Source organism: Juglans regia, chromosome 14, assembly GCF_001411555.2.
Source record: "Juglans regia cultivar Chandler chromosome 14, Walnut 2.0, whole genome shotgun sequence".
Taxonomy (NCBI): Eukaryota; Viridiplantae; Streptophyta; class Magnoliopsida; order Fagales; family Juglandaceae; genus Juglans; species Juglans regia.
Genome location: NC_049914.1, coordinates 9081179 through 9105959, shown reverse-complemented (window position 1 = coordinate 9105959; position 24781 = coordinate 9081179). Strand labels below are relative to the sequence as shown.

Below are 24781 nucleotides of genomic sequence, written 5' to 3'. Positions count from 1 at the left end.
AGAGCCTTAAATGATAAGATTTGATCTGAAAAATTAAATCAAATTATATAATTTTAGCACTTTGTTAAGTGTGCTTTATACACAGATCTGAAAATAAAATTATTATTTAATTTATTATTTATATTTTATTATAAATCAAATATTATCGACTAGAATATCTTTCTCACCAATTTGTCAATAAAAAGGAGGTGAAGGGAGTCTGCTTTGGCAAAACTGCTGATGAAATCAATAAAACCCGTGGCAAATTAGTATCTGACCCATTCGGTACCATTGGCTGAACATTCAAAGGTGGGCCTGGGCACCAGCAATGCATGATAGCCCAGTGCAAGCACCATAGGCAACGACTGGAAAATGCCGCAATCGCACCAAGCTCTCGTCCTCGTACTGAAAATGGTGAAAAGCCCGCCATTGAAAGCTCTTTCACTCTTCAACTCCTCAACTCTCCAAGGCCTCCAACACAACCACGAATCCTTATCCTTCATCTTACACTACATCCTCTCCTCCAACATGCTATCTCACGCCCAGTCTCTCATTCTACAAATACTTTCTGGTCGAATCTCCTCTCCTGCTTTCACTCCTTCGTCTCTTCTCCACTATCTAACACAAACTTGTTCGAACTTAGATTCAAACCATGTTCATCTCTATGAAGCAATCATCAATGCCCATGTTCTATCTCAATTGCCAGAGCAAGCGCTCTTCTACTTGAATATGATGATTGATAAGGGCCTTGTGCCTGGACCATACACTTTCAATAATCTTTTGGGTTGTCTTATCAAGTCAAATTGTTTTGAGAAAGCATGTGCTGTTTTCAATGAAGCACGGGGCAAGGTTCAAATGGATGTGTATAGTTTCGGGATTATGATTAAGGGTTGTTGTGAGGCTGGTGATTTGAAGAAAGGGTTTGAGCTTTTGGTTCAGTTGGAGGAAATGGGCTTGTCTCCAAATGTTGTTATCTACACTACTTTGATTGATGGGTGTTGTAAGATAGGCGATATTGAGCGGGCCAAGGAGTTGTTTCGTGAAATGGGAGAGCTTGGTTTGGTCGCTAATCAGCACACTTACACGGTGTTGATCAATGGGTTTTTCAAGAAAGGTTTGAAGAAGGAGGGGTTTGAGCTGCATGAAGAAATGGGGCGCAGCGGGGTTTCTCCTAATATTTATACGTATAATTGTATAATATATGAGTATTGTAATGATGGTAGAACAACTAGAGCCTTTGACCTGTTTGATGAAATGCACGAAAGAGGGGTGGTTTGTAATGTTGTTACATACAACACTCTAATTGGTGGCTTGTGTCGAGAGATGAGGGTTTGGGAAGCTGAGAAGTTGGTGGATCAAATGATGAGAGTTGGTATAAGTCCAAATTTAATTACGTATAATATGCTGATGGATGGCTTTTGTAATATTGGAAAGTTGGAGAAGGCCTCAAATTTATTTGATCGGTTGAAGTCAATTGGCCAATGTCCAACTCTAGTTACTTACAATGTTCTAATTGCGGGTTTTTGTAGAGTTGGGAATTCAGTACAAGCTTCTGATTTGATAAGGGAGATGGAGGAGAGAGGGATTTCTCCTTCTAAAGTGACATATACAATCCTAATCAATGCCTTTGTTCGATCAGGTGACATGGAAAAAGCATTTCGTATATATTATTCCATGGAGAAGGCAGGTTTGGTTCCAGATGTTTATACATTTGCTGTATTAATACATGGTTTATGCATAAAGGGTAATATGAAGGAAGCCTCGAAGCTGTTCGAGTCCATGAGTGAGATGCATTTAGAGCCAAATGATGTGATATATAATACAATGATTCTTGGGTACTGCAAAGAGGGTAGCTCTTACAGGGCATTGAGGTTGCTTCAAGAAATGGGTCAGAATGGACTGGTTCCAAATGTAGCCTCCTACAGTTCAACCATTGGAGTTCTTTGCAAGGATGGGAAGTGGACAGAGGCTGAAATTCTACTTAAATCAATGACAGAGTCAGGTTTAAAACCATCGATTTCAGTCTACAATATGATTTCTCAAGCCAAAAATGACCCATGATTCAAATTTTTGACATGGTATATTGAAGGAAACAAGAAATGTAATGAAAATTTTATGAACTCACTGTTTTGTGGCTTGATTGACTACTAGCATAAAGCTACCATCGTACGCAGCTGAAATTTCGATAATTCTTGGTGCCATGATAGAATTATCCCAAGTGATAATAGAGGGCCCCTTCCGTGGAGCAGTACAGCGCTCTAACCCTGGTAGATAACATTAGGGTAGGAATCGAGGGATTAATTATGTGCCAGTAGAGCTGCAGTGTAAAATTTATCAGCAGGGATGTTCTATTCAGTGCTGCATTTCCCTTTAGAAGACAGAATAGACGGCAGTGAATGAATGGGTAGAATGAGGAAGGCCCAATTAGCTGAAGCTGTATTCCCATGATGGTATGCCAGATCAATCATATGTATGGCTCCAATCTCGGCCACTAAATTACAGCGTCAAACAAACTATCATTTGTTCTCGTGGTTTCCATGAGGTGCAGCTCCCTGTGAAGTTTCAACTTAAATGTCTGTGATCATGGAAAATGATATTGTTGTTTGATCCCTCCTGTGATAACACCCTAGGTTGTACTTGGGAAAATCAAGAAATTGGGGAATGCAATTGGTGAAAGACATGAAAATAATTGATATCAATGTCTTAGGATTGACATTATGTAATTTGTGACCTTTCTTAAGAGTAGCTGGAATGGATTGTGCCTGGTACTAGGGTAGCCAATTTGCTTAGTAGTGGTTATAAATGATTGTTATGATGCATTGAAGTTACCTTTGGTGGTCGTTGTTTATTGCTGCAAAAGCATATAATATCAACTTGAGAGTATTGCTTGTTTAGGTGGCTTCAGATATAAAGAATGGCTCTGCTTTCTCTCATGTATGTGATAGTTTGAATACTGGAAAGTATTTTCTTGGATAGTTGCTCTAATTACGTATTTTCTAACTTGACATTTCCCCCTTGCTTATTTTTGCGTTTGTCACCCTTAATAAAAGATGGAAGTGACTTCAGAGCATGCATTTTTTTATTATGATCTCACCATGTATGTGATCATCGTTGTTTATAGGTGCAATAGCGTGTAATATCAACTTGAGATTATTGCATATTTAGGTGGCTGCAGATATGTAGAATAGCTCTGCTTTCACTCACATATGTTATATGTCCGGTTGGAATAGCAAAAAGTATATGCTTGGGTCGTTGTTCTAATCATGTTTTTTTCTTTCATGATATCGCGTTCATTACATATTATTGCATTGATCCTCATCTTAAAACATGGAAGTGAGTTCAGAGCATGCATTCTTTACTATGATCTCACCATAGCTTGGGAGATTTGGACGCCTAAACTCGTTGCCCTTGTCAGACTAAAATATGCAGATCTCACCACAAAGCCGCATGGCCAATCAATCTTCTGCAGGCCTGTAATTTCCATAGCTGAAAATACTCCAAATTGCAGACAGGTACCTCGAGGTACTATGCCGCTAAGCCATGGGGTTGTTTTTTATTTTCAAAATCATTGATGAAAATTAATAGAAGTTCCTCTCTGGGGATTAGCTCAAGTCTAAGGATGTTGGTCTTAAGAGACTGATCCCATATTTGAAGTTTAAGCCCCGTTTGGATAGTAAAATGTTTCATCTTATTTCATTATTATAATTTTTTTAAATTTCTCTACAAAATATAATAAATAATTCAAAATTTTTAAATCTCAAAACAATAATAATATGAAAAAAATAATATTCTAATGATATTTTATTTACTTTTTAATTTTCATTTCAACTTATCTTATCTTAACTTACTATTCAAACGACATATGTAGAAACAATTTCTATTTTCTAAGAGTTACGTCTCATAAAAAAAATAAAAAATGGGCGATTTACTTAATGTCAATAAAAAAATAATTTATATAAGTTTCAAATAGATAAATTCTATACAAACCATTGTAAACAAAGTGAACACTACCCTAAAAAAAAATGTAAAAAAAATATTCTTTTTACTTAATATTATTAAAGTTAATTTTTTTTTTTTAAATGAGGTTCACCATTTTTATAATCAACTTTGAAAATTGTACAGCTTAATAAGCTTATTTCTCCAGACTATTATGTATTTTTTTCCCCTCAAATTATGTAAGAATTCGCTCCTCAAGCTACTCAGTGCGTTGTGTTGATTCCTCAAACTGATCACCGGCCATCGAGCTTCAGACAATCTTAGGAGTAATCTTATTCTTCGTATCAATCGAGCGTGTCTCGGTAACGTAATCACGTATCTCAATAAATCTAACTCGGAAGCGGCCGAGTTCAAACCGTTGCTGATTGATTTCACTTTCCGCCCAAACTCGCTTGCTGCATACTCCTCAAGCTCTCATGTCCACCTGGTGTCAGGATCCGAACCCCAACCCGAAGTCTCCCAAACGAGACCCGAGCAGACCCGGAAAATCCCTATCCGCCGAGCTGCCATCCGATCCGCTGCTCAGACCCGGCTCCTACATCGACGCAACTGCCACTGGGCGTGACGGGACTGCTTCGATGCTTGGTATGCGCCGCTCGTCCGATAGCTCGTCGCCTTCTTTAGCCTCGAAGACTTCTAACGGTGTGGCCACGCCGTTTCCGGAGAGCACGGAATCTCCGGCGGGAGCTCAGCAGCGTCGGGGGGCGGCGGCGGCGCTGCCGGACTGGTTGCCGCCTGGTTGGAAAATCGAAGACAGAGCTCGGATCTCTGGTGCCTCAGCTGGAATGATAGATAGGGTAAAGTACATTTCAGTGCTCAAGTTATTATTCTAAAACTATCGAAATAAATATTTCTCATATTAATGTTTAATGTCTGCTAATGCTTGTTTGGCTCTGAGAAAACTAAAGAAGAAAAGGAAATGTTAAAAAATGTCCATTTTTAGCTTTGGTATCCGATAGATGAAGGTTTTTGGTCAATAAGCCGGATAGTCGTATGAGCTAGAGTAGCTTTTTTTGCCTCTTCTTGTGGCTTACAAGTTATTGAATGGGGCAGGTTTCATGAATTAAGTTTATTTTGTCTTATCATTTTTGCCTTGTCTTTATAAGAGCCTAGACTTTAACTGTATTTCTCAACTCACCTTGACAAAGCCTAAAATCCCGTCTGTTTGATTGTATAGTGCATGCTCTGCTAAAACATTCCATTTGTTATTATCTTTTGTGCTTGGCTTGAGCATTCAAGTTATATGTTTGTTTAATTGGATTATATGATTTACATCAATCATCTACTTGTCACATTCAATTTGCCCAATTGTGGAGGTTTTTGATGTTAAAGAAGAGACACCAAACACTGGACACAAGTAGATTTAATAATTTACAGTTGTACTTAGAAGATCTCCTTCATATTTATGTTCAATGATGGAACTCTCCTTAACCCTTGAAAGAAAGTGATGGAAACAATTAAGAGCATACCATGAGCTGGAGCAAGCCTTGCAGTTTTACTGCAATATATGTAGATGCATAATCTTATTTCTTAGAGACCAAGTCAGGTCTTTTTGTTTTTTTCAAAGAAGAAATCACCATAGCTTGATTTCACAACTTGTGTGGGGCTTGAGCTAAGCTACAGTACCCTACAAGAGGAAATTAGCAAGTATTAAACTACACCACTGTAAGAGACTAAACAAAACCTCCATCTATACCAATGAAAAGAGGGTTATTTACACCTGACATTCAACAAACCGGATCTGTCCATCACCAAGCAGCCCCTAGCCACTTGAGGAGCATCTTGAACATCCAGAAGCTCCTGAAATAGACATTTGCCCCATTTAGCCTAGTGATTAGCAATATAATTCACTTCCCTGTAGATATGCTTCCATTGAACTACTCAATCCTGACAGCTTAAATGTATTTCCTTCAAAATATCAATCGTAGACCAATAAGCACACCCCTTACACACACAATCAAGCACCAATTTGAGTCAGATTCATTCTCCACCATATGAAAAATGAAGCTTCCACTTATCAAGGCATCTGGATTGTGTTTCTTTGTTCAACTAACCTTATAAGAGAGTTTGGGAGTTAGAGGGGTGTAAATAATTCTGCTTCATTATGTCACACCTACGACATCCAAAAAAAAGGTTGCATCTGAAGTGAGTTTCTTATGTTTTGCATTGCATCTCGAATGACTGGTTTGCTACAAGTGTAGGGTCTATTCCCAGTTTTGATAAATCAACATTTTTGAGGTTTCAGTTATGATGACAGCAAATTCTGGAATTGATCCATCTCATAAAATGACTATCAAATACTATAGGTAAAAAAGTACATTGATATCCTTTTTTATGTGGACTCCTTAGAGTAGCCTTCTCCACTTGCTCTGTTTCCTCCATAAATACGGCCTAAATTGTCTCTGTATTGTGCAGTGCTTTATAATATCCTTTTTATAGTGGACTCCCAAATAAGGCCTAAATCGCCTCTGTAATGTGCAGTACTTTCTTGATCCAGTTTCAGGCCATCGATTCCGATCAAAGAAAGAGGTTTTTTTCTTCTTAGAAACCGGAACCAAACGGAAAAGGGGGAAAGTAATGGAGAACTCTGATGCTGATGCATTGGTGAGTCAAAAGCAGAAGTTCACTTCATTGAAAGTTTTTGGAAATTATTCCCCCTTACTCTACTAATGTATTCTGCATTTTCAAATTTCTTTTTCCATCTATGAAGGGTTCTGAGGGCCAGAAACCAAAGAAGTCTGGCATGAAGTCGAAGAGTTCTGCTTCAAAATTTGATTTTTTTAACGTGCCTGAGAAGGTTGAATGGGTTCTCACAGATACCACCCAAGGATCCTGGGCTCCTTTTATTGGTGATGAAAAGGTGTCAGAATCTACCATGCAAGAGTGGTCCGCCGCATTTACAGCCATCGCCTCCAGAGACAATGATCAGAGAAAGTCTTGAAGGCATTTCCAAACTCCCCATTGTTTCATTGGGAGTGTGATCTCTACTGACCCTTAAAAGGTCTTATTTTTGGCCCCCTCTTTCTTTTCCTTACTTGAAGCTCTTTTAGGTGTTAATTTTAACGTCATTTTGATTTGGCAGCCTTCAATTGAATTGCCATTTGACATTTCTTGTTTTAGGTTGTTGAATCTTCTAATTATATTTTGGTTGCTATTCTGGTTCTCGCTTTCGTTAGAATGTAACTTCAGAAATGATCTGACAGATCTGTGCACCGAAGGAATTCACAGACTTCACACAGAATTTTGCCCAAAATTGTTTTACTGTTCCGTAATTCACGTGCAATAATGAACGTTTGGCATGGAGTCATAATCAATCCATAATGCAAATTGTCCCATGCTTGGATGTGGCGGATGCATGTGTCAACCCCATGAGTCATGTTTGGCATTTTTTTTTTTTTTTTTTATCAATTAAAGTACATATCATGCTTTTACAAACAACTCGAGAGCCTAATTAAATGGTAGATTCAGGTTTATTTTTTATTTTTTATAGATTGGTGATCTTTACCACTTTGAACTTAGGTTTACAGATTGTTCATTGTGCCTTCTTAGTTTATGTTGCGCTTATCTATAGCTAATTGTAGAGGTGTAAATAATTTTAAGTTGGAGCAAATAGTAAAGGGTAAAACTTTGTTTGTTTAATTTTATTTGAACTTGACTTGAGCTCAAGCTTATTATCAAATTACATTTCATATTATCAAACTATATATGCGTATAGTAATACCAACATCGAAAAAGAATATATATCCAAGGCACGGCTGAGCAAACCTGCCTTCATGAATCAGTTGTATGGAACAAGCATGCATATATATGTATGTATGTATGTATGTATGTATGAGGAATATATAACGTTAAAAAAATGGTTGATTTATCATTTGTTTAACCATAATATCAAATGTTTGGCAGACGAGTAATGATAACAAATGTTTTTCTAATCAATTGATGCAAAATCTAGACATGATAATCAAAGATGATAATTGAAGGAACATAAATAACACTTTCCCATAACATTAATGGTATTCATCTTACTATAAGAGGGAGTGGTTTGAACTAACTGGAAAGTGGGATACAACAATCGGAGCTTCAGATGGTTTTAATTTATTTTTGGATTTGCCTGACGGACGATGTTCCACGCAGCCGGAAGCTCCGATGGTATGATCATCGGAGACTTGGGAGAACGAGAAACACATGAAGAAACTGAATAAAGCAGAGAAAAGAGCCATTGTTGTTGACTTGTTGGAAGTTCTTGATTTAGAGAACAACATCGTTGTGGGTATCTTTCGGAGAGAAGAAATTTGGAATGGATGAGAAATAAATGGAAGATACTCAATTTAGAATGATGATAGAGATGGCAAACAGGTAAAATGGCTTGACGACCAAGGAAAAATGCATACGTGAAGGATCAAACTGCTTGGTGAGCAAGTACAGACAGACCAATCAAACTGCTTGCATGGTGAGTTCTCGCCACGTTCTCGTCTTTGTGGCTGTCGCTTTTGACTGCAGCCCTGGAATATGATTTGTTTTTTATGTTATAATCAACAGCTTAATTGGGCGTTATTACTTACGGATTTTTTTTTTTTTTTTGTTGTTGAAAATGCAAGCTTTTTATTAATAGTAAATGTAAATGAGGATGATTTACAACACAGAATATACATCAAAAGGTATGGAAATTTGGAGAAATGCATGAGACTATAATGATCATAGGATGTATAGGCCTTCAGCATCTTAATTTCTATACTCAATCAAGGGTTCCATACTTCTCAGTTGAAATCATTATAAATGGCATAAACTTCTTCCATATTGTGAAATTCTAGTCACCACATTTCTATAATCAATCCATTTAATACATAAGAATTTAAATAAGAGAACTACATAAAAACTTCATAGAATTTAACTTCGATACTAAAGTTATATATGAATTTATGAGTTTTTTTTTTAACAAATTAGATATTATAGTTAACATCATTGAAAAATGAAGGAAAATTCTATATTCTGCATTCTCGTCCCACTTCCATCTCATTATTTTGAGGTGGTATTATCCATCAACTTTTGAATTTATTTATTTTTTAAAAAAAGAATTAAAAATGATCCAAAGATAATAAAAGCACCACATTTTATACAGTGAAATGAAAAGTATTATTCGTAGCATTACTAAAAAATGAACCTGCATAAGTGATTTTATTATAACATGTTTCAAATTATGACCAAAATCTTGTATAAAGGATGTTACTGTCACAATAATCTTTCTTTCTTTCTTTCCTTTTTCCCTCGTTTTTTTGCAAGGCAATGTAATGAAAAATCAATTACTCATCAAGGCAATGTTGGCAACCTCTTGACGACCAGATCCACCATCTCTGTTGGTAAGATCTCATTTTAATCGGCAAACACAGCACGACTGCTGTTACTCACATTAAATTAAACAGAAACGATATTTGCAATCTTGGACTATATAAGTCACACATAATCTTTTTGAAAAAAATGAGTAAATATAGAATTCACGTTAAAAAATTATATTTTTAATAGTGGATCTCACATTTTTTTAAAAGAAATATGTGAGAATAAGGCATGTTTGAGAGGTGAGATGAGAATTTTGTATTTTATTTTAAAGTTTAAAATATTATGTTTTAATATTATTATTATTTTAGAATTTGAAAAAGGTATATTGGGATTTGAATATTATTACTGTTACTCTTAATTGTCAAGATCATTTGGATCAATTGACAACATTTTGATTTCTCACTTAAAGAATCGAGAATTGAATTCCCTTCCCCAATAATAATAATAATAATAATAACAATAATAGCAACTATTACTCTTAATTAAATATATGACAATGATTTCCTCTCTGACTTTTGAGTAACTAGGTCATGTTTGGATAATGAAAGTGTCTTATTTCATCTCATCATTACAATTTTTTCAAATTTACACACAAAATATAATAAACAATTCAATTTTTTCAAATCTCAAAATAATAATAATATTAAAAAATAATATTCTAATAATATTTTATTTAACTTTCAACTTTCATTTAAAATCATCTCATCTCATCTCATCTCATCCCACCTCAAACCTGTCCTAAAAGAACTTCCTCATTATCTATATTCATTGCAGTTTACACCTAGAATTAGACCTAGGGTTGTAATCGAGCCGAACTGAGCTGGTCTTTGACTTGCCGAGCTCGGCTTGACTCAAAATACACGAGCTCGAGCTCGAGCTCGAGATTTTTTTATTCTTCGTTCGAGCTCGGCTCGACAAGCTAAACATTCAACTCGAGCTCGAGCTCGTCCCACAAACAAGTTCGAGTCAAGCCAAGTTCGGGCTCGAGCTCAAACTTGAACTATGTATTTTTTTTATTTTTTGAATAATATTTAATAATTAAAAAAATAAAAAATATAATATTGAATTTATACAACTAATAAGTAGAATCTCTATTGAATTATAAAATTTTAAAAAATTTATAAGTAATTAATATCTAACTAGTTGATATTTATCCAAAATAACAATATATTATATGTCTACATATATTATTAATACATATACTTAATATGATAGTATATATCTATTTCATATATGGTTCTCACATATTAGTATATGAAATTATTAAATTTTATCTACTAATTATTATATAAATTATAAAATATACTTATGAAGTATATTCACTATATAGATATAAGTAATTAGATTACATATTATATATTTAATTATAAAAGTGGTATGTTTATATTATTAGTTACTATATATATGTGTGTGTATATACATAGGTGTATGTATATATTTATCAATATATGAATGAGTTTTAATCGAATCGAACTAACGAGTCGACTCGAGCATAAACGAGCGAGCTTTAACGAGCCTTAATCGAGTCGAGTCGAGTCGAGTTTTGTCGGGTATATGTCATTTATAATTTGAGCGGGTATCTGCTTTCACGAACGAGTTTTTTTTTTTTTTTTTTACGAGTTGAGTTCGATTCGAATTTAACTGAGCAGACTATCGAAAAGACTGATTTATTTACAACCCTAAGACTCAGACCTCATCGTTTCTTAGATTTAGGGCCATCATATATTTATTTCAATTTTATAGGCACACCCCACACCATATATTTGATTAGTTGTACCGGAGTGATCATCTATCACTTGGAAGTCAATACTGCCCATTTAAAACCATCGCCACCATTAGTTTTCATTCTTTTGGACGGTTGGTTGGTCATTTGGACCACAATATTGTTGACTTTGCTGAATAATTAGAAAGGAATAAAAAAGGTACGAATCATGCCCAATGTAGTTAATAATTGAATATTTATGAAATTAATAAATCACTTATTCCACTCAAATTATTTATAACTTTGATGAGAAAAGTTTTAGAACAGAGTTCAAGAATTCTAACTTCATATTCTTTCAAAATAGTATTAGAGGTGAAAGTGATTTTATAAAATTAAACTCATAAATTGACATAATTTTATGTGATATATTAAATTTGTTTTACAATAAAAATAATTTTATAAATTAACATATCAAATCAAATAATATCAATTTATAAGTTTATTTTTATAAAAAAATTTTAAGATTAAATCGTTCTCATACTTTTATTGTCAGCATAATTGGCATAAAAACATGAAATTCGGAAAAAAAAAAAAACAAAAGAAATTCAAATAGTTGCCATTTCCTTAGTCAGTGATAATTTTGTGAAAATTAAGAGATTATTGTATCATCTCATATAATAATTATAATTTTTTTAATAATAGGTATCATTCTTTTCTCCAAACTTTTAAAAGAAAATATAAAAAATAATTTAAATTTTTTAAATTTTAAAATAAAAATAATATTTTAATAATATTTTATTTAATTTTTATATCATCTCATTTATCTGAAAATTTTAGAACCGGAATTGGTAGGGGTATTACAGTAATGTTACATAGACAAGGAAGTAGATACCCTTGCATTACCCTTCACAACTCACACAGTCGCCAAACGCATCCATTTTAGTTGTTGGCTGTGAACTCTGGTTTTCTTCTGGTTCTCTCGTCTACCTCTTCATCGCAAGAATGGGCAGGAAATTCTTCGTCGGAGGCAACTGGAAATGCGTATGTCTCTCCCCTTTTCTCATTCATTATCCTTGTGCAATCCTTTTTGTTCGTTTTCTTTCTTTTTTTTTTATGAAAAGTGAGCGATCTGACTATATTTCCGACCTCTCATATCGATCCATATGGAGTGCGTTTGGTTTTGGACCGTTTAATTGGTTTTCCTGATTTCGGATTTTAACCACTTCGATGAGATCGAAAGTTTTTTAGACTCATACATCTATGTATCATAATCACCTTTGGGCTTTGATTTTGGTGCAGAATGGGACAGGTGAGGAGGTGAAGAAGATTGTTACTACACTTAATGAAGCTGAAGTCCCTTCTGAAGATGTTGTGGGTGAGTTTTGTTTTGAGCTTCTCCATATCAGTTCTGATTTTCGATGTGTTTCTTATTGTGGTTCTTTCTTTTTCTTGCAGAGGTGGTTGTAAGCCCTCCATTTGTGTTTCTTCCTTTGGTGAAAAGCTTATTGCGCTCTGATTTCCATGTCTCGGCACAGAACTGTTGGGTTCGCAAAGGTGGTGCTTTTACTGGAGAGGTTAGGTATGTGTAGATCTCATTTATCATCTCTGTTTTGACGCACTGATTGGCAGATTGCTATGGATAACTTTTTCATTTTGAATATCCATGTATGGAAAATGTTATTAATCATTGTTGTTGTTTGTGTTATTGAATGAGCTAAATATAAATGAATTTTCACTATTGGAGTTTAGTTTCCACGTTTCATTAATAAAGCTTGACTATAGATTATAGGTTTCTGTTTCATGCACCTGTCCAAAAGAGGAAAAAGAAAAATTATAGAAAGATGAAAAGATATAAGGGGTTGTCTTTTGTAAGTGGGAGACTCTATTTTATTTAATGAGATTTCAGATCGGTTGATGAGTTTCTTGTATCCTGTTTTCTTTTATTCCTTATGAAGTCAAATGTTTTCCTTTCAATCTTTTTGAGTGTTTACAATTAGCAGCTCTTCAGGTATGGTGCAATGCGACTGTTTTAGTATGCGACTAATATGAAGTTGATGTCTCTTTTTACAGTGCAGAGATGCTTGTCAATTTGGGCATCCCCTGGGTCATCCTTGGTCATTCTGAAAGAAGAGCTCTTCTAAACGAGTCAAATGAGGTGAGCATTGCTGCATTTCCTTAGATGATGTTTTCTCATCTGTTAATTATATGGTAGTTTGCATGAACAATTTTTTCTCTGGTGTATCTCATCTTAAATATTAAGCCAACATTGGTTAATTGTAGTAGCTGTTTACAATCTCTAGTCCCTATGCTTGTCTTTGCAGTTTGTTGGAGATAAAGTTGCATATGCACTCTCTCAAGGGTTAAAAGTGATTGCTTGTGTTGGGGAGACTCTTGAGCAGCGAGAGTCGGGATCCACAGTGGCTGTTGTTGCTGCACAAACAAAAGCAATTGCAGGTACCTCCTTGCTTTACTTGAACTTGAAAAGGGAAAAAGATGCCTTTATTTTTTTCTTTTATTTTTTTGCTTACTTTAAATTCTATTTACTTTGGTGTAATTAGGGGTGGGCAGCGGGGCCCTGCCCCACCCCGCTTCCGCTCCGCCCCCTCATGGCGGGGCGGGCAACCCTGCTCCCCCCATGAGGGGGTTGGGGCCCCCCACCCCGCGTCTAGGGCTCCTAGCGGGGGCGGGTGACGGGGAGGGCCCAACCCCGCCCCCATTTTTATATACATATATATAAACATAAATATATATTTATATTTTACAAATTGTGTATATATAAATATATATTACAATTTGTTAGACTTGTTCACAAAATATGTATAAGTGAATTAAAAACTACATAGTTTAAAAATTAATACACTACAATTTATACAAAATATGCACTAGCAAATTTAAAAATTACATAATTTTTAAATTATAGTCATATTTACAAAATTGAAATTTATGATTTGGATCTAAAAATGTATTTTTAATTACTTTTACACTTATAAATAATTTTTAAATAAAATAAATGTAGTGCTTTTTTTTAAGTGAAAAGAGGCGGGGCGGATTGGGAATCCGCCCTGCACCCCGCCCACTGGGGCGGGGTGTTGGGTGCCCCCGCCCCGTCGGGGGCGGGTAGCACCCCTAGGTGTAATAGACACTTCTTTAAAATGGTGCTACAGAAGTTCCTGCTGTACTAATTCACTCTTTTGAAATGTTGCTAGAGAACTTGCTGCTGAATTAGTTTTGTTTAAAAGATGGTTATTTTTAAATGGTGTCTAGTATTTTATTGTTAAGTGGATATTCTCATTTACAGTCACACAATATTCTACTCCTCTCTGTTCTCAATACGTGATCTTATAGATGCATTACCTCGTTATTCCTCTCTTGCAGATAAGGTATCGAATTGGGAAAATGTTGTTTTGGCTTATGAGCCAGTTTGGGCAATTGGAACTGGGAAGGTTGCAACCCCTGTTCAGGCGCAGGAAGTAAGTATGGGTTTAAGAATGTTTCTTTTTAGGTATTCTTTAAATGTGAATTTTTACTTTACTGATTTACACATGGGGTTTCCAACTGAGGAACCTAGAACTCATGTAATAAAGGTTCCATTCATGTACCATTCCTCCATGTTAATTTATCTAAATGCTTGGGGGCAATTGATGCATGGCTCAAAGGGCACTTTAATAGGTCCCCCCTTTTATTTAATCTAACGGTATGAGAAACTCCTTTTCTGACTATCTGATTGCCTTTATATATGATACACTTATGCTCTTATTCAAAAACATATTTTATAGAAAGAATACTGTCTATTATTCTGCTACATGAACACTGAAATTGCACAAAGAGAGATGGTAAATCATCTCAGAGAGCTGCTGTCTCTATAAGACTATAGGTATCTAGCCAAGTGGGGTTCCCCCGTCCATCATTTTTTGCCCATTTTAAATTCAGTAGCACATTTTAGTGAATAAAGGCTATTTTTATGCACTCAAAAAGATGATGTTGCTTTCGTTTTCGGTAAATTGCTTCTTCTTCTTTTCACAACTTTTCATGGATTTTTTCTTCTAGGTTCATGTAGAATTGAGGAAATGGCTTCATAACAATGTGGGAGCTGAAGTCGCTGCATCAACCAGGATCATCTATGGAGGTATTCTTACCTTGATAATATCAATATGTAATATGCAATCACTGTCTATAATATATATATATATTTATTATAGGATATGCAAATTTATAAGCTGGCTTCATATAAATGAAAGTTACTAGCAGACCTCAATGGAGTATCAACCATGTTTAAGAAGCATATACATCTGTCTTTGTTAGAGTGTCTGTGTAGAGAAGAAAGAGAGAGCACTTTGAGTAATCTGGTTATAGTGTTCGTTGTGTTTGTTGGCCGAAGTTTTTTGTTTGTTTCTTGTAATCTTTTATGCTCTCCTAGTTTCACAGTAATATTGCTGTGGGTGAATCCATTGCTTCCCACACAACATACTCTAATTAAGGGTTGAATCTAAATACCTATAGTGACCAAGTAAGCCTTGAGCAAGTAGAATCAAGTCTCAGAGACTGAAGTACCTAAAATATCAGCACCTCTGGCCAGTTGCATCCTATATCGTATAATTCCATTTACCTTTGTGTACTATTGATGTCAGTTCTAGCATTGAGCATGTTTTGCTAACTGGAGCAACTATTTCTTATAGCTCGATATATCTAATCAGATATCAGACCGAGAACCATCCCTAGCTTGTGGGTTTAGTTCAATATAGGGTTGGTAATAAAATCAAGTTGAACGCAATTATGGTGTGGATGTTTTCCTCGTTTTTTACATGTTCTACATCATATAAGACAGCTGTTCTTTTTATTAGTGTGAATCTACTGTATCACTGTAGCCGAAAGAGGTGTTTCATTTGTTTTTCTTTCTTTTTTATTTATTTATTTTTAATCGGTAAGGAAGGTGTTTTACTGTGTACTCTGGATGTCTTTTTACCTTTCTAGCAAAAACTCTCTGGATGTCTTGCATTCTTATGAAAGCATTTCTACTGTAGGTTCTGTAAATGGAGCAAATTGCAAAGAATTGGCAACGCAGCCAGATCTGGATGGATTTTTGGTTGGTGGAGCTTCCCTTAAGGTGGTTATTCGTCTGTCATTCTTTAACTTCTTTTAATTTCTTGTCTAGAACTGGGTGAGCTGATTCTCCTTCACGGTACTTTTTAACAGCTGGAGTTCATTGACATCATCAAGTCAGCCACAGTGAAGAAGAATCATTAGAATTCAGTACCACATGTTGGAATGGCTGCTCTTCTTGATTCCTCCTTCAATGCTTAATGGAATATTATCTTGTAGTTGTGGTCTGTGTTTGGAGATTTTAACCAGCATAGTATAAAGAATAATGAGTCAAGATCTTTCTTTTTTCCCCGTGAGTTGAGGCATGGATCTCACTTCTTATTTATTGTATGTTTTGAGTACTGGTTGAAATGAAACCTAATGGTGATGTTTGATTTTAGAAAATAACAAGCATGCAGTCAATGTGGAAGACACTTGTACCATTTCCTGGGATTTACCTTTTGCTATAAATCTTCCAAAAATACAAAAAGACATGAAAGTCGCTAAAAAGAATAAACTGTCCGAGGCCGAGGGCTCACCTTAGTTTCATCGTACCCACTGACTTCCAAATCATGTAAATGGGACAAGATGATGTTCAAGGAGAATTTGCATGCCCAAACCGTGTGTCTGACTAGTTTGCAAAAACACTTACACGTGGCATACCTAAACTATTCGAGTGGTTGGACTTGAGCGTGGGTTAGTTGCAATTGAGCAATTGATTGAATTGCTAAAGGAATGACACCAATTGCCAATACCGTTGGCATTATTAATTAATTAATACTCTCTCTGGTGTGTGCTTTCCATGATAATTATTAATTGAGCAGCTCAATTAGTACTCTTTTCAGCCTTTTTTATGCTTCCTGACTTTAATGACAATGGCTGCTGCTTCTTTCCCCCCCCTTAAATGAGCAGCCGTCCAGTACTAAACCCTCCGAGTGATGCTTTTCTTTCTTTTTTTTGGGTTTACTTTTTAGTTTTAGCGTCACTTTTGCGCCCCCCTCTCTCTCCCATTAATTTAAAGAGAACAAAACACAATATTAATGTTCAACGGCTCATGTAGTATTTACGTTATGAAAAAGTTGTATACTAAATGTTATAAGACTCGTATATATGTTTGTGTCAATCTCTCTAAAATTAAAAAATAAAAATAAAAAAACACGTTATGCATGATGTGATTGAGATCTGTTAGGTCCAACAATCTTACGTAGAAGAGAGTACCATTTGGAATTGCTGTGGACAAGTTCACTCTGCTTTCAATGCACCGCTTGATTATGATACCAACATGGGAAGAAGAAGAAGGTGGAAAAGGCAAAGCACGGTTGATTATAATCCTATAAAATTTGTCGCTGGGGTGCGTACTATGCTAGCCGGTTAGAAAGAGAAGCTCATCTCTAGAAAAAAAACCTATTCATTCTTATCGAGTGTTTTTGTTGTCCATCCTCCTCTCTATTTCATTTTTCAGTACCGATATATATATATATATTTTTTGTGATAATATTTTTTCTCTCTTTTCCACCAATTCGGTTTTGGTCAAATCTATTGTACTCCGACGACCGACTATCAATATGTGCCCCACCACGCAATTCTCCATCCGCGATCTACCGGGATGAAGTTGAACTACGGCAAAAATCTCGATACGCGACTCTCATGCGTGGCTTGCTCCGTGTGTGGCCTTCACGCGCCACCGTGCCATGATGTGTCCGTCAGCTGCATGCGCTGCACTAGTAGATTTCCCACCTTAAGTTCTTCCAGATCTGCCCCACCCATCTCATAACCACCAGCGCTTGTGAAGAAATTTAGCCTGCCACAGTCTAGTCCATCTGATGCCGATCTTCTTATTATGTTTTCGCTTTCCATAACCAATGATCTTGAGGAAGGTAATACGAGTCTCTTCAGGAAATATCTCAAGACAAAAAATCGCAGTGCACCTTCAGTTTCCACTACCTCCCGTAGTGGCTCCACAGTTAGCACATCTACGTGAATTGAAAAAAATCATCATTTAAGACGGCGCCCTCTTTACAAGATAAGGGTGGGAAACAAATATTTGATCTTAAGATCTGCTTTTTTTCTTCACTTTAGAGTTATGGTTGTTGTAATTGGGTGTTTTTTGGGAAACCTCACCCCCTCCTCATATATCTCATTTTCTATTATTTGAATGAGATATTTGCTTGCTTAGAAAAAAAATCCTTTAAAATTCATTATTTACCATATTTTATTTTATGTTTTTTCGTCTTTTAGTATATTTGTTACAAGAAAAATTCTATACACCACACTACCATCTCACTTCTATCTCATTATATATGATGTGACATATTTATCACTATTAAATGATAATTTATTATATGATTTTTTATCATCTAATAGTAATAAATATGTCACATCTTATATAATGAGATGAAAATATGATGGTGATGTGATGTATAATATTACTCTTGTTACAATATTAGACAGATATTTCTAGGTGATTGATTCTATTCTTTCTTAAGCTACAATCCCACTCCCTATTTGTCCTATATATATAGAATAATGTTATATACCACACTCATTTTATTTTTATTTTACTATATAATATGATGAAAGTGAGATGAAAGTATGGTGTGTAAAATTTTTCAAATTTTTCATATATATATATATATGTAACTCTCCAACCTACGTGTACCTTTGATACCTTACACAAAAAGCAGTTTTTGCATAGAAAGCACCTGGAAACAGGAAGGTCGTATATCCCAACATCAAAGGAAACAAAGGCCTCACCTAAAACATTTAATTATTTTTCTTTTTGTCGTTGTTGTTTTTTTTTGGTACGGCAGATTAATGTAATCATGAGATAGGTAGCTCCTTTTGAAAATGAGGAACAATCATCCAATCTCTCTAACCTAAACATTTTCTTTCGACCGGCCAGTGAGAATTTCCGCGTGAATTCTCTTGAATCCCCCACACTCCTCTTTTCTTTGGCTTTTAAGCCTTTTAGACCACCTTTCTTCGCGGAGGAAAAATGCAAGATTAACTGTTTCTCTCGCGATCAAATACGTTTGAATCCTCAATTCATCTCAATTTATTATTATAATTTTTTTAAATTTTAATATAAAATATAATAAATAATTCAACTTTTTAAATTTCTATAATAATAATATTAAAAAATAATATTTTAACAATATTTTATTATTTTAACTCAACTCAATTCAACATTTAAATACAGCCGCTCTGTAATATTGGTTTTACAGTGCTTTGTGTTTTTACATATATATCTAGTATATACAAGCTTCGTATATCTACGTAAAAAATAGCGAGACCCATTAAAAAAAGTAAATTTATTTTTTCATAGATTTCATTTTTTTTCTAACATGAATTATAAAAAAATTGTATTATAATATGATTTAATTTTTCGTGATACGTTAAATATATGTTATAAACTTTATAATCAATATACTACATTAGATTGTATAATATTAATTCTATTTATAGGCCAAGTATTTGTCTATTTCAATGTAGTGGATAGTGTAGGGGGTTTCGATCCAATAAAGAATTTAATTCTTAATATATGTAATAATAATTCCTTTATACTATTGGTATAAAATAAGAATAATGTTATATGTAGTCATGGAGTGCGTAAATATTGTATAATAATTTTAAAAAAGAGTGAGGTTTACTATTAAAATTTTTTTTTTTTTTTTATAAATTTCATATTTATTTATATTTTTTAAAGTGATTATACGACACTTACACACTCACAATTATACCTATCATTTATCGTAATATAATTATGGAAGAAGTGGAAGTGGAGATCCAAATTCTTCGACAATTGTTAATGAGAATTGGAAATGTTTGGTTTCTATTTTGTTAGTTGACGCATGTGCCTTAAAAGAGGGGAAAGTCAAAGAGTCAAGGCATTGTTCATCATGATTCCCCGCGTCACACGATCTAAAACAGGTCTCTTAAACCTTCCACCATTCAACGCTTTGCTTTCTTGCCCTATATGATTATACTCTCACAAAACAACTTTAATGGACCATCGTTTAGACATTCCAATTCTAACATCTATAATTATTAGTCATTTTTCATCCTAATACAAACCATATTCTCCCTTGTTTTAATGGTATTTTGGAGATAAAAATTTTGTATAATTTTTATACATTCTATTAATATGATTGATTGTATCATTTTTTTAAAATATAAAATAATTATTTTAACTAATTACATTAATAAAATACATAAAAATACGTAAAAATAATTGAATTCTTCTAATATATATATATATATATATATATATATATATATATCGACCAAGTTATCAAAAGTAACTTTTAGAGCTTTTTCGCAATGATTATTAATATTAAATAGACCTACCCATCAATTTAATGAGGGTAAAAATCTATCTATTATTTTGGTTGTCAACGAATTCCATCAGTTTAAGTCAGTTTTAACTCAGAATTAATTTGAAACGGAAAATGGGCACAATACACTATAAGAAAACTGTTTATTTGTGATTATTTAATTCCAGTAAAATGACTATTTACAGTTAAAATGAGTATGTTTTAATCATAAATAATCTTTTCGTCGCAATTAAGTAGCCACAAAAATCAATTTTTCTTGTAATGATACAAGGGTCTTCTTGGTGGCCCTAGCATTGTCGTTTTGAACTACACGAGATAGAGTGGAATGACTACATTTCAACAGTACCTATAATGGAACGAATAGGCAAACCATCCATTTATATTGAATTTATTTCGAGAGACTTTGTATTGGTATTATTATTATTATTTCCTTAGGGGATATTCACAATATTGGCCAAAATGGTGCTCATATAGTATATGATTAATGGAGTTTTGTTGTATCGTCCCTCAATTATCTTATAATGTGTCATACTTCTATTAGAAGATAATCTTTTTTATTATTATTTGAACTCCTAATATGTATGCCACATAAAGGATGTCCCGGGGATGACATACTCGAGAAAGGGTGCCAAGTAGACTTATTCCACAAATCTATATATATATATATATATTTGTTTGCAGCAACATTGCATTCTTTGTTTCCATGATCATGATGGCTCCATAAATAACTTTTGAACTTAAAATAATAATGGATTATGGATTATTTAAGCCTACGTACGTAAATGGATTCATTTAAAAAAAAAAATAATAATAATAAAAGAAAATGCATGGGTATAATTAGGAAAATAAAATATCTCGACAGCAGCATAATATTTGTGGAGAAAAAATGAATAACGATCGAGTGAGTGAACGACGATTCTTTTAGGGCCTTCAAAATTCTTCCCAACATCATGATGATACTTGGTGCGTGTGAAATGGAATAAATTAAAACATGATAATTAATAATTATAATGAAATCTCAAAAACTTCATCAAATAATTAATAAATGATTAAAAAGTAATAAATTTTGTTTAGCTATTTAAAAAGTACAATAAAAATTAAAACGAATAACATTTTTTTTTTTAGATTAATGCCATTATTTAATTATCTTTTTTGTTTTTAACTCCCCTTTAGCTTGGTAGTGCCATCCATGGTATCTAAATTTCAAATACTAAGAACATTAAACTTTATCATACACTAAAGAATAACTATCCATTAATCTTGCTTATTTTATCATATATATAAAAGCTTAAATTTATTATTAAAAAAAGTGCTACAGTCACGAAAATATTGTACAAAAATAAATTTATAAACTGACATAACTTCATATGATATATTAAATCTATTTTATAATAAAAGTAACTTTATAATTTGACATATCACATCAAATTACGTCAATTTATAAATTTATTTTTATGAAATTTATTTTGTTGGCAAAATATTTGTCAATTGAATTATTAATAGAGCAAAAAATGCATAAACTCTCGTCACCTAAGCACAAATCCTCGAGGCCAAGGTGAATCTTGAATCACCTTATTCCTTAAACATAATATAATTATTTAATTACATATAATATGAGATATAAATATCCAACTTTGAACGAGGCCTCACTCGCCAGATTATGTCATCGCATTTGTTTGTTAATCAGATTATTATATTCTAAAACTGAAACCGTACGCTCAAAAGACACATGAGAATTTTTATTTCTTTTAAATTGAGATTAATGGAATTAATTAAATGAGGCCTTGTAATTGTTTTTTATTCGCCCGACAGTTGGCTTTGACCACACCCTATCAAGTACCAGTAGCTGGGCATGGCTTAGCAGCTCACCCGGCTGGCTGGCTGGCTCCATTGGCTGGCTGCCTCTCTCTCTCTCTCTATGTATATGTATATGTATATGTATATGTATATATATAATGTCAAAATAGGAGGGGATAATTCACAGGGAAGCAAATGATTGATGTGGGAAACAGATGATAGGGTTGGACGGCTGTGATTAGATATGGTTTGGTGAGATCAAGGGTGGGGATCGGTGATGGTGGGGGTCACAGCTTCGCAAGCCATACAGAAGATGGTACGTCATTTGAGGGTGGATGGAAAAGTAGGATTTTGGACTTACATTACACATCCAGCTGTCAGCTGTCTTTCTATTAGGTAAAATGTCACGGGCGGTGATCTCAACAAGTGTGCCAAAATCATGCAAGTTTTACGGTACTAGTAGGATTTATCATTTTATTAATTATTAATTTTATTAATTTTGATATATTATTAAATAATGAAAAAATTATATATTACTCTTCACGTTTAAATATCACGTCAAGACTCAATAAATGATAAGAGATAATGATTGAAAAATAAAAAAATAATACTTTTTTTAAATAACCAATTTTGTTAATTTAAATAAGAGTAATAATATAAACTGCATTCACATCTTTCTTATTTCATTATCTTTAAATCAACATTTATTTTATGAAGAAGAAATTCAAAAATTGATAAATAATGTTACGTACCTTACTATAGTGGAATGAGGGTGTAGTTATTTTTCTTTTAGATAGTTTTAGAAACTCCTATATATATATATATATATATATATATTTTTTTTTTTTTGACAAGGTAACACTCTTTTTTTTAAGTAAAATTGTTATCATTGATTCATCAAAAAACTTACATCTATGATCAGATACATTATGAGATGTTCCCCTATTAAACATAACATCATAAATTAAAATAATGCATTTGGAACTCCACCAATATACAATTTCTTTTTGTGGTTGGTTTGATTTTCATTACTGTTGATACTCTTTATAGACAAATGTCAAAGAGACAATACTTTCTGTCTAAATAGAGACTCAACCTCACATTTCATAGAATGAGAGGACTCAACCTTTATAGACAAAAGTCCGAGAAACGAACTATTTTTTTATTTTAATTGACAATAAGGAAACTAAAAAAAAAATCAGTAAGATAGATACGTAAAATGACGAATTACAGTTTAGACCAACTATAGATATGCAACAGGGAGATTTTTTAGAAAAATTAATTTTACAAAACTACCCTACATTTAATATAAAGTTGTAAAAAAATTATAGATTAATCACTTTACTTTTAACAAAAGGTAACTTTGCCTAAGATTTAGAAAATCTTGATCTAAAATTGAATAAAAAAATCTCACAAAATTAAGTTTATAAATTGACATTTATGGTTTTGTATGTTAAATTATAAAGTTGATTTTACTATAAAATAGACTTAAAATATCATATAAATTTGCGTCAGTGCGTAAATTTAATATATAAGTTTATCACTTTTTCGTATTGGAATGATTTTACCCGAGTTATTATTACTAGGTTGCACTAACCTAAAAAAGTTTACCGTTCCATATGAATTTTAATTTTTTTTTTGGCAACATATGAGTTTTAGAACTGGTTTGGTTGTTAGACTATACTTAATTTAGTTGACTTCGGTTCAGATTTATATTTCTTTTAATATTTAAATATTAAATTCTCAAATTATTAAATTTATTTTAACTTAAAATTTCTTTATATGTGAAACCTATAATCATTTTCAACTTAACACCTCTTTACATATAGGATATATAATTTTTTTCAACTTTCTATAAATATATCTAAACTCATTTTAACATTTAAACATATCTAAACTTATTTTAGAAATATCTTATAGAATTTATTTTACTATTTTAACTCACTATTATTTATAAAAAATTTAATTTAACTCAACCAATATCTAAACACAATTTTAAAAGATTAAAGATCGATGAAAGTTGGTCTTTTGAACTGCTCATGGAGTCCAAGTCCCTTTCGTTTCCAGGTAAGTTCTTTTTCAGCAAGTTGAGTCACGTTCTTTAAAAAGTTTTAATAATAATATAATAAATAAAAGAAAACATGCAAATACATAGAAGCATCGTCAAGGAGGAGAGTTTATCATTTTGCAGTATGCACCACGAAAGAGGCCTCTCGTGGGTCCCTGAAAAGACTGTGCCCGCGTCAGACGCTTCGCCATTAATACAAATGAAGCCGCCGCAGGGACCCCCCCCCCTTCTTTTTTAGACACATGCAGAAGTTTCGTGTGATTGAGATCTACATACAGTCAAGTTGGCTAAAGTCATGCAAATTTCCTCGTGCAGGGACCCCCCCTCTTCTTTTTTTGTTTAGGAATTGAACTTGGGTGTATTCATGTAAACAACAATATATGGATTAAGGTTGTGTTTGGATGTTGAAGTGAGTTGAGTTGAGATGATAAAATATTGGTAAAATATTATTTTTTAATATTATTATTATTTTAAAATTTGAAAAAATTGAAT

General features: G+C 33.5%; 3 protein-coding genes across 3 annotated transcripts; all 3 read left to right on the top strand.

Annotated features, from left to right (window-relative positions):
* The first annotated feature begins 283 nt into the window (after window positions 1-283).
* LOC108992935 (pentatricopeptide repeat-containing protein At4g11690) lies at window positions 284-3008 on the top strand. Its single transcript, XM_018967656.2, has one exon. The coding sequence runs from the start codon at window positions 352-354 to the stop codon at window positions 2038-2040; it is 1689 nt and encodes a 562-aa protein (XP_018823201.2). The 5' UTR covers window positions 284-351; the 3' UTR covers window positions 2041-3008.
* A 1108-nt stretch (window positions 3009-4116) lies between these two features.
* Window positions 4117-7294, top strand: LOC108992930 (methyl-CpG-binding domain-containing protein 5-like). Its single transcript, XM_018967651.2, has 3 exons — window positions 4117-4772; window positions 6457-6579; window positions 6686-7294. Exons 1-3 carry the CDS (start codon window positions 4392-4394, stop codon window positions 6914-6916), a joined length of 735 nt encoding a protein of 244 aa, XP_018823196.1. The 5' UTR covers window positions 4117-4391; the 3' UTR covers window positions 6917-7294.
* Window positions 7295-11878: 4584 nt separating this feature from the next.
* On the top strand, window positions 11879-16533 carry LOC108993001 (triosephosphate isomerase, cytosolic). Its single transcript, XM_018967756.2, has 9 exons — window positions 11879-12052; window positions 12311-12386; window positions 12467-12590; window positions 13082-13166; window positions 13333-13465; window positions 14387-14481; window positions 15059-15137; window positions 16033-16115; window positions 16205-16533. Exons 1-9 carry the CDS (start codon window positions 12014-12016, stop codon window positions 16253-16255), a joined length of 765 nt encoding a protein of 254 aa, XP_018823301.1. The 5' UTR covers window positions 11879-12013; the 3' UTR covers window positions 16256-16533.
* Window positions 16534-24781: the final 8248 nt, after the last annotated feature.

Excerpts from the sequence above, each read along its gene's own strand:
- LOC108992935 (XM_018967656.2), top strand. The coding sequence starts at position 352 with ATGCCGCAATCGCACCAAGCTCTCGTCCTCGTACTGAAAATGGTGAAA.
- LOC108992930 (XM_018967651.2), top strand. The coding sequence starts at position 4,392 with ATGTCCACCTGGTGTCAGGATCCGAACCCCAACCCGAAGTCTCCCAAA. Across the intron at positions 4,773-6,456 it reads CAGCTGGAATGATAGATAGG|TACTTTCTTGATCCAGTTTC; the intron begins GTAAAGTACATT and ends TGTAATGTGCAG. Across the intron at positions 6,580-6,685 it reads ACTCTGATGCTGATGCATTG|GGTTCTGAGGGCCAGAAACC; the intron begins GTGAGTCAAAAG and ends CCATCTATGAAG.
- LOC108993001 (XM_018967756.2), top strand. The coding sequence starts at position 12,014 with ATGGGCAGGAAATTCTTCGTCGGAGGCAACTGGAAATGC. Across the intron at positions 12,591-13,081 it reads GCTTTTACTGGAGAGGTTAG|TGCAGAGATGCTTGTCAATT; the intron begins GTATGTGTAGAT and ends CTCTTTTTACAG. Across the intron at positions 13,466-14,386 it reads ACAAACAAAAGCAATTGCAG|ATAAGGTATCGAATTGGGAA; the intron begins GTACCTCCTTGC and ends CCTCTCTTGCAG.